We start from the raw sequence: 8,792 nt of genomic DNA on the forward strand, positions 1-8,792 counted from the left end.
TAATCTAGCCAAGTTCAGAAAAGTATGAATTTTAGATTATCTTCAAGAAATAGAGTTAGTGTTTCTTTTAAGTTTATATGCAAGACATAATAACTGGGAGCAACCATTATTCTTACACTAATTACGTATAAAATGATTAATAGTCTACGGCCATGTCACCCTGAATGTGCCCGATCTCATCTGATCTTGGAAGCTAAGTAGGGCCTGGTTAGTACTTGGATGGGAGACTACCTAGGAATATCAGGTGCTGTAGGTATTAAAAAAATAAATAAAAGGTTAATAATTACATAAATTAGGACAGATTTAGTCCTTGGTACATTTTCAGTGTAAGAAAAACATTTTGCATGCACAGTTCCTTTTAAAAGACCCTGAGAAAACAGACCGTGATTCATAGGATGATAAAACAAGTCATTTTATCATAACCTCTGCATTATTCACCTCCTGTAAGGGCTTTTATGATAAATCTCAACTTACAGAAATTTCACTTCAAGAATTGTCTTTCATTGCTACGGTCCCACAGCTAGAACTTCAGTGTGCACCATGGCGCAATCACCACCACAGAAGGTAAGGAAGACATCTGGTATCAATGTCTCTCAGAGCAGCCCTGTGTCAACCTGACAGGTCTCATGCTCTTCCTCTCCTGCTGAATCCTGGGTTTTGTCTGTGCATACAAAACCAGCTTCTTATGAGAAGGAAGTCCCGGGACAAACGCACTGTGGAAGTACTAATTAGACAGGCAAACAGACTCTGCCTCTGTATGACTATGTAATAACTGGGTCTAGAAACATTCTGGATCCTTTCCAAATGTTTAAATAATGTTTGAATAAATGTTTGAATGCAATGGTGAGAAAGTATAATAACTAGAGAAATACTGTGTGCAATATATGCCAATAGGATGGCCACAACACAAACTTAATGTGAATCTAACGATCTTGTTCTGAAAATCAAAAATGGAACAGACACAGATTGGGTAAAATAAAAGAAGGACTAGAAGAATTTTAAAGGAAAGGAAAAACAAAAACCATACGTAAAACCTAAACGTATAGGAGCCCAAGTCAGGAATTTCTGGCCAAGTGACAGAGTAAAGTTTCATAAGGAAAACATCAAGGGCAACCGAGTCAAGGTGAGCCTGAAAGTATGCAAAGCAGGGAGGGCTGCCAATAAAGGCACTCCTTCTAGAACACAATGTTTCCTCCACCTGCTTTATCAGGTAATCAGTGACAGCAGCGTGGAGACCCTTGGGTCACAGGAATTACAGGCAACTGAGTGCTGCTAAATTTACTTTAAGCAGCAGATTTTTTTTTTTTTTTGCTTTTGTCCCTTAGGCAATTTAAAGGACTTCACCCCTAAGAACGAACTCTCCTAAATTTCTCATTTTGCAGGGAAAAAAATAACAAAATCACTCAAGAAAACAAATAGTAAATGGATTACTTAATTCTGTTAACTTGGACTTCTTAGAGTCCACTGTTACAGTTTCAAAGTTTAAGGTCAGGATGCCCACTTTAAAGACAGACATCTGAAAAAAAATAATAAATAAAAGTAAAAAAATAAAGACAGACATCTTCCAAGAGGATAGCAGGAAAGTAGTTCACAATGTAGATGGCTTAGTTCCACCTTAATGCCCCATTCTAGGTATGTCCTCCCCAGTGAAAACAACTGACATTGTATATGTAACAGAACATCAATTTTGTTTCATTTTTTTGTTCATGTGCTCTCATTACAGAGAAGCTACTGTGGTTAAAAAGGAAAAGAAAAAATCAGCACAGGACAGTTGCCTCTTAAAAGAGACACACGACCTGGTTTCTACCTTGGTTCTACCTGTAATTGCCATGTATATCTGACAAATTAAGGCACCTCTTGGACACTCTTTCCTCATCCAGGAATAATTTTGTTGACAATATTAGCTCATCTGGTCCTCACATTTTGAAAATGAGTTATAAGTCGAAAGTTTTATTCAAACATGAGTGATAATCATCATCACACAACCAACCCAGATACCGGAAGCCTAAATTATTGGTTTGAAAACACATTTACCACCTGTGTACCTGTGTGCATTAGGACTATTAGGTGTGGAGATGCTGAGACAGAGCATGACACCTACCCCGTGCTGAGCCTGCAATCATGGTGGGGATTGGAGGAGGTCAAATCGATCATTGTTCAATAGTCACGTAACTGCTAAACTAAGAAAAAGCACTATTTATGGTCCGATTCTTTTTGTAGATATAAGAATTGCTCTAATCACAATTCTCTTAATCCGTGAGTGTGCTTATGAGAGAGTCACATGTGAGCCAAGAAACTGAACTGAGCAAGTGGTTATGTGTCTCACTTTGGAGTCAAAGCCACCATTTGCCATATTAAGTTTTCTAAAATTATAAACATGGTCCTGTTTTCCACAGTGGCTTTTATTGGAAGGATGTTATTGAAATCATTTTTACTTAGGATAGCTCCTGATACTCAAAGGACTGGCGAGACATAAGGGGCTGGAACAACTCAGTGAGCAACTGAACGAGGATTTACTGAGTGTCTAATGTCTGTTGCATGTGTGCCAGGCACAGAAACACATCCTTCCTGCTCTCTGACAGGCATGTGAGGTGCCAGGAACCATAGACACAGTCGGCTAGCACTGTAATAAATGTCCAGGAGCCAGTGGAAGAGGTATGGCACAGCCAGGGAGGAGTGCATTGTAAGGGCCAGCAGGGAAGGAAGACCAAAACAGTGTAGTTCCTGTTGTCAAGCAGGGCCAAAACCAGTTGCTGCTTGTCTCATTTAATTCTTGCAAGAAATTTTGTGATAATATCCATTTCTATTTTACACACGAGGAAACTGAGGCTCAAAAGGTGAAATAAGTTCTCCAAGGTTCTGGCACAAGAAAAGAGTCTGTTTAAGTACTTGTCTGGGACCTGTTTAAAGGCGTCTGTATCTTCAAAGCCATCTCGATCTCCCACACCAGACGGCCAGATGCTGAATACCAGAAGGAAATGAAAGACTCCTCTACCTTTTGACCAAAGCAATGAGAACCTCTGACATGGGAAATCCCTCAGGGATGGGCCAAGCCCAATGCACACGCGGAAAGGGAGTTGGGGACCTACCAAGAGGCAATGGACCCGGAACTGCACTGCTGCCCAGCCACCATGGCGGCTATGGGGTTTTCACCCTACAGTAGGGCACAGGCTGAATTCAGAGGAAGAGACTCCTTTTTCGAAGCTGTATACTAAGTCACAGTCCTCTCTCCCCACACAACTAACTGCGCTCCAGACCTGCTTCAGCATCCCCAGGCCTCAGGCCTGGCTTACCTCCTTGTGGGAGTCTTTGTGGGCTTCCAGAGTCTTCATGATCGTCAGCTCGGCGTAGTTTTTAAATCTTGCTGGCTGGTTTCTCAGAATTTCTCGTAAAACTCTCAGTGCTAGTGCTCGGATGGAATGCTGGAGTACAAAAAGAAGATATCAACACGCGAAAACATAGCACTTCACTATACACACCAGTTAGCAGGGTCCAACGAGATCGAGCATTCAGTTCTGGATCTCCCTGGCACCTTGCAGACATCTTGACATAGATCGCACTGCTTACTTGACAGAGGCTCTCGACAGCCAGCTCCAGGAGGGCAGGCCCTGTGCCTATGGGGACATTCCCAGGATCTAACATCTAAGAAGAATCTGATGAAGGTTTCTTAAATAAGCCAAATGAGGACCAAATGAGAATAATACATCTAAGTTCATTATCAATCTCCTGGGGATTTCCAGATTTCCTGAGGCTTAGATACGCAAATTATCCTTTTGTAACATGTACAAAAGAAAGGGTAAAAAGCATCTAAACATTTCGACAACATAACCTGTAAGTCTGTGAACTCTCTAAAGACAGCTGGAGATCTGTCATCATTATTCCCCACCTTCCGCATGATGATATCACAGGGGAAGGGAACTGTACAGGCCTCGAGCTGCTTAAGGACCCTGAGGCCCCAGTCATGCGTCTGGAGGAAAGCCATTCCAAACAGACTCCTAATCTCAATAAAAGAGAATGGAGTTTACACCAACACAGTCCAAAAGTACATCCTGATTCTTTGTCACTCACCTGTACAATTCACAAACTAACACACCATCTACCTGCCCTCTGCATGACATCGCTTTTTCTCCCAACGACAAAGCTCAACCAAAGAGAAATCCTTCAGTAGCCAATATTTTATTTCGAGAAAAGTTAACAGATCTTTTATTACCATTCTTCGCTCATTACTAGCCCTATACCAAACCACTAATTGTAAGCGTCAGAAAGCAATCAGTCATCATGTCATCCACCAGCCTTCTGCTCTCCCATCTTCCATCAAGCCACCACCAAGTTACCCTGCGCATGACCTTTACCACGGGCTGTGTTGAATTTCTGCCTGGTTCCTGCCCTTAGAGCTCTTCACCACGTTCATTTTTGTTTCTGTGAGCCTACACAAAGCCCAGTGCAGAGAAATGGGTTTTTATTCCAGTCTCCGTATAAGGGACCAGCTACACGAGGCATGAAATGTAGGAGTCTGACTAGATTCCTCCTTCCTTTAAGAGTTATCTACTAAGTGCCACATGTGGATTATAGCAAATGCCTAGTCTGTCACATTCAAATGTCAGTGTGAAGAGAGCTTTTTATTTTCATAATTACAATAAAGATAATTGACAATAATAAAAATCCACGGTTCCTGAACCTGTTGCTTGAGTGGAACTGCTAACATATGTAGAGTGGACCAAGACAGAATTTCATGAAATGCAGCATTTAGCAGGGTCTTTTAAAAAATGAACTTCTCTGTTTCTCAATTACACATGAAACACAAACAAAACTCACCAGAAAAAAACACATTTTATGCTAAAGAAGTTTTAAAAAATTTTGTGTTAAAGTAACCTGATGCAGGAACAAGTTCCCCTCATCAATTACAAAGCCAACTACAGACAAAGCCTGCATATAAGCTAGGATGTTTCTGACAAAACATTACCTTACTATTTGGTGCTTGGAAAACATTTGAAACATGTTTGATGTAAACAGTAAGCACAATACAGAGTAGAGCCAAAGCCTGAGCACCCCATGATGATGGGGAAACGGAACAAAGAGAGCTCCTCACATCTTTGTCTCCGAGTGTCTCCAAAAGCAAGAGCAGAATGGTCTTGAAGTGCTCCTCCCAGACGCCCAGGCTGTCTTCCCGCGTGATCTTGAGCAGCTCCAGTAGGGCGCCTTTCCGTTCCTCCACCCGCTCGTTGTGGTTGGACAGCTCTTTCAGAAGGTCGGCCACCAAGTCAGAATGGTCAATGGGCACTTGTGAGACAGCAAGACAGAGGTTACTGCATAAGGACACACCTGGCTCCAGGGGCACCCTCAGTGAAGCACAGTCTCCCAGAGGCACCTTACTGATGGTTCCCATCATACCTTTCCTCCTGCTCTGCCCCGCGCCCCTCCCCACCCCCACTTCATACCCTCAGCAGATCATCTCACTAAATTAACTGTGAAAATAGAGGTGGGAGAATAGGTGTCAAGCACCAGTATTTAATGTTTCTACCCTTTACCATCTTTTTCCCCTTTCATGTCAGGCAAAGAGGAGAAACTCTCCAAAAGCACCCCTCACTCCCATGACTGTCTTCTTTATCCAAACTCTTTCCACTGCAACAGTTCTAAGTCAAGCCCAAGCATTGAAACAGTCAAATCCACTGAGGTTCACACATCACGCATTTCCCTCAAGGCCCTCTTCACTATCACATCTGATTGATCATTATCTATTTCCTTCTCGAATGTCCGGAGTTTAGGAACTAGCTCAGTGAACAAACACAAACCAAGGTGTTTAGACTCTTTATGGACTAATTCACGCACTGTAAAACATGCCAAGCTCTCTTAGCATAACAATTTGCGGGGACTTGAACCATGGTTTATAAGGCAGAAAAGCATATCCCTTCTCTTTCCATGTTCTTTTAACAGACCTCAACTCTGAATTCACTTTAAATACAATGGATGAAAAAAAAATTAGATGAATCATCAGGAACTACTTAAGTTTGTATTTGCATATTTCCTTACTTTCTAAGACTGAGGAATGAACACATGAAGAAGTCTGAAATGTTAAAGAACTCTATCATCTTCCCCCCCATCCCCACCCTTTTAAGACTTTTATGATACAGTTGCTGAATAAATAACCCAATCTCTATTCTATCTTCAACGAGACCAACAAATGGATAAGGTAAGTGATGTACCACTTCTATGAGCAATGAAAGAGAATAGTCCAGTACTCCTAGAAAGTGCAAGTCCTAATGAACACTACAAATTGCCTACTACCCAGTAAACAGAGGCTTGGGTATATACTGAGCTGCTACCAACCAGGAATTAGCAATTAACAGCCAGGGGACTATGCTTTTGAACCCCTGAAACAATTTCTGTTTTTAAACAACTAGAGACTTCTCTTATGTCTCAGGATTCCATCACTGCTTGAGTGGTATTCTTTCTTTAACCCAGCATGTGCCTTCAGCATGGCCCTCTCCTCCTACTAGTGCAACCATGATCAATCTGTTTCTCCTGACAGGCCTTGAGCTTTTTGAGGCCAGGGACACGTGCACATGACAGTGAGGTGAAAAACAATTAAGTTCCAGATAAAAATGCCATCATACCAATACATATTTATTCACCTGTTACTTTATTAATAATAGACATTGGTCTTAACACAGGGTCAGAAAAAAGCCAAACTAATTCTGTTCCATACCAAGTATGTTATATTTGGGACAAATAACTTAACCTTCTGGACCTGTTTCTTCATCTGTAAAATGGAAATAATTCCCTCTATCTCAATTAGGTAATGTATGGAAAACACTAGCACGGCAGCAAGCGCATGGTAACGCAAGCGCGCAGTGTACATCAGATCCCCTCTCTCCCAACTACAGGACACGGCCAACATCAAGCAGCTCCAGGAAGCCCTGGGTAAATGCTGGTGCGAGAGAAGAGGGAAGGCTTTCAATGGTGCTACAGGACTTACTTCCATAGGTCAGAAGCTGTTCCAAATGCTGAGCCCGGGGCAGCGGCTACTGGAGCCTTTGCTCCCCACTTCGCTACTCTCCTACTCCCCTTGTCCTTCTGATTTCCACTCAGGCCCTGGTTCCCCAGTGAAGCCTTTCCTGATGAGCAGTTAGCTGGGGTATAGTTAGCCTTCCTTCATTGCGCAGCTGTCACAGCTGTAATTTTAAGTTATCTGTGTGACTGTGTATTTCTTGACTGCCGTGACTAGACTAGACTAGATGCTAAAGCTTCTAGAAGCAGGAACAGTGACCTTCTGTTCATTGCTGTGCCTTCCATGCCTAAGCACACAGTAGGAGTTCAACAAATAGCTGTTGAACAAATGACTAACCAGAACAAACCCAACGTTTCCGTTTATGTCTGACCAGTATGCCCAGAGCCGGTCTGACAAGAGGGGAAGCCCATGGAAGGTATTTCTGGATGGGGGACAATCAAGCAAAGAAAGACAAACCATCTCGAAGCTGCTCCATGTCGTCGTCAAACACGGCCTCCTTCAGGGCTGTCTTGTCATAGGTGTTGATGGCGTCTGAGTAGGGATACAGGTTGTAGTCCCGCGCCCGTGGCCCTGGGAAGGCACGCGGAGGCTGTGTGTTGAGCAGGGAGGTCTTGTTGTCCAGAGCTGTTCGGCCTCCTTCCACGACATCACTGCCACCCCGGCCTTCAGTGGCAGGGGTGGCAACGCCACCGTCCCGGGACACCTGAACACAACAAACTGTCAGTTCCTTTTTAGGACTGTTAACAAACTTTTCCTTTAAATTTTTAGAAGTGTTAGGAGAGCCAGAGATTTCTCACTTGAAATCTGGCCACTAACAAAAGGACAGTTACTAGAATTTCAATTTGTAAATACCTAATTCATAAACTACCTTTAAGGAAACTAAATATGCTTATGTTTTCAAAATCTGTATACTCATTAGTCTACACATAAGGTCTATTTTACTTTGTATCTGGTGATTAACTTTATTCAAACCTTTTTTGAGAGATTAAGAACATGAAATTCTGAAGAGTCCCTTGAGAATGAGTACTGTATACCTCACATCCCAGTTCTTCAGGAATCTCATGTGCCAACACTGTAGCCTATCACTTTCATTACAAACAGTAAAAGGTTTCCTCAATGATGCCCTGACATACCAACGCTCCCCCAATTACCATCACAAGATCTAAAGTGGTCCGACCATCTAAGAATTCCTTGTACATATCCCTACCATGTGGTGAGTCAAACAATGGCTAAATCTCAGGGGAACCCAGTATCTTGTAGGTAGATCATTCTTCCTTTGGATGTTTCTGACTCTCAGAGTTCGTCTTTATGCTGGGTCAAAAACAGGTCTTTATTATTTTTTGGGAAAAAAAACTTTTCTCTAATATATTCTGAATCTTGTCTTCAATAAATTAAAACCCTGGTCCTCTGGCCCATGTATCACGTTTCTGGCAGCCTTCGCTCTCAGGGGTCCTTTCTTCTGAGTCACAATGGTCTGTCTGGCACCCTTTGCAGGGTGGCATTATAACAAGAGCAAGTATAGCCCAACTGCTGGGAACAGAACAAAACTGTCGTTCTCCTCATCCCAGACAGCTGACTAAAGAACAAGTGAAAACTTACAGGCAGCCAGACTACACTGGGTGATTCCTATGGCAAAATGTTTACTTGTGCTACTGACAAGATAGATCTCTGTAATTCCGTGCTTATGCATTTTTTTTTTTTAATTCTACCACAGTGGTTCTTTTAATTCTACCACAGTGGTTCTTTTATTTATATATATTTATATAATTTCAAGTATACAGTA

General features: G+C 42.3%; 1 protein-coding gene and 1 pseudogene across 7 annotated transcripts in view; one reads left to right on the plus strand and one right to left on the minus strand.

The window, feature by feature from the left end:
- Positions 1-8,792, minus strand: part of CLASP1 (cytoplasmic linker associated protein 1) — a 246,389-nt gene that overhangs the window by 19,521 nt on the left and 218,076 nt on the right. For all 7 annotated transcript variants that reach the window (XM_011363638.2, XM_011363642.2, XM_011363639.2 and 4 more), the window contains 3 exons: positions 7,466-7,712; positions 5,090-5,280; positions 3,294-3,422 (listed from right to left, as the gene is read on the minus strand). In XM_011363638.2, coding sequence (XP_011361940.1) covers positions 3,294-3,422; positions 5,090-5,280; positions 7,466-7,712 — 567 coding nt within the window. The remainder of the gene's footprint in view (positions 1-3,293; positions 3,423-5,089; positions 5,281-7,465; positions 7,713-8,792) is intronic.
- On the plus strand, positions 143-256 carry LOC111742177 (annotated as a pseudogene).

This window comes from Pteropus vampyrus, unplaced genomic scaffold (assembly GCF_000151845.1).
Source record: "Pteropus vampyrus isolate Shadow unplaced genomic scaffold, Pvam_2.0 Scaffold87, whole genome shotgun sequence".
Taxonomy (NCBI): Eukaryota; Metazoa; Chordata; class Mammalia; order Chiroptera; family Pteropodidae; genus Pteropus; species Pteropus vampyrus.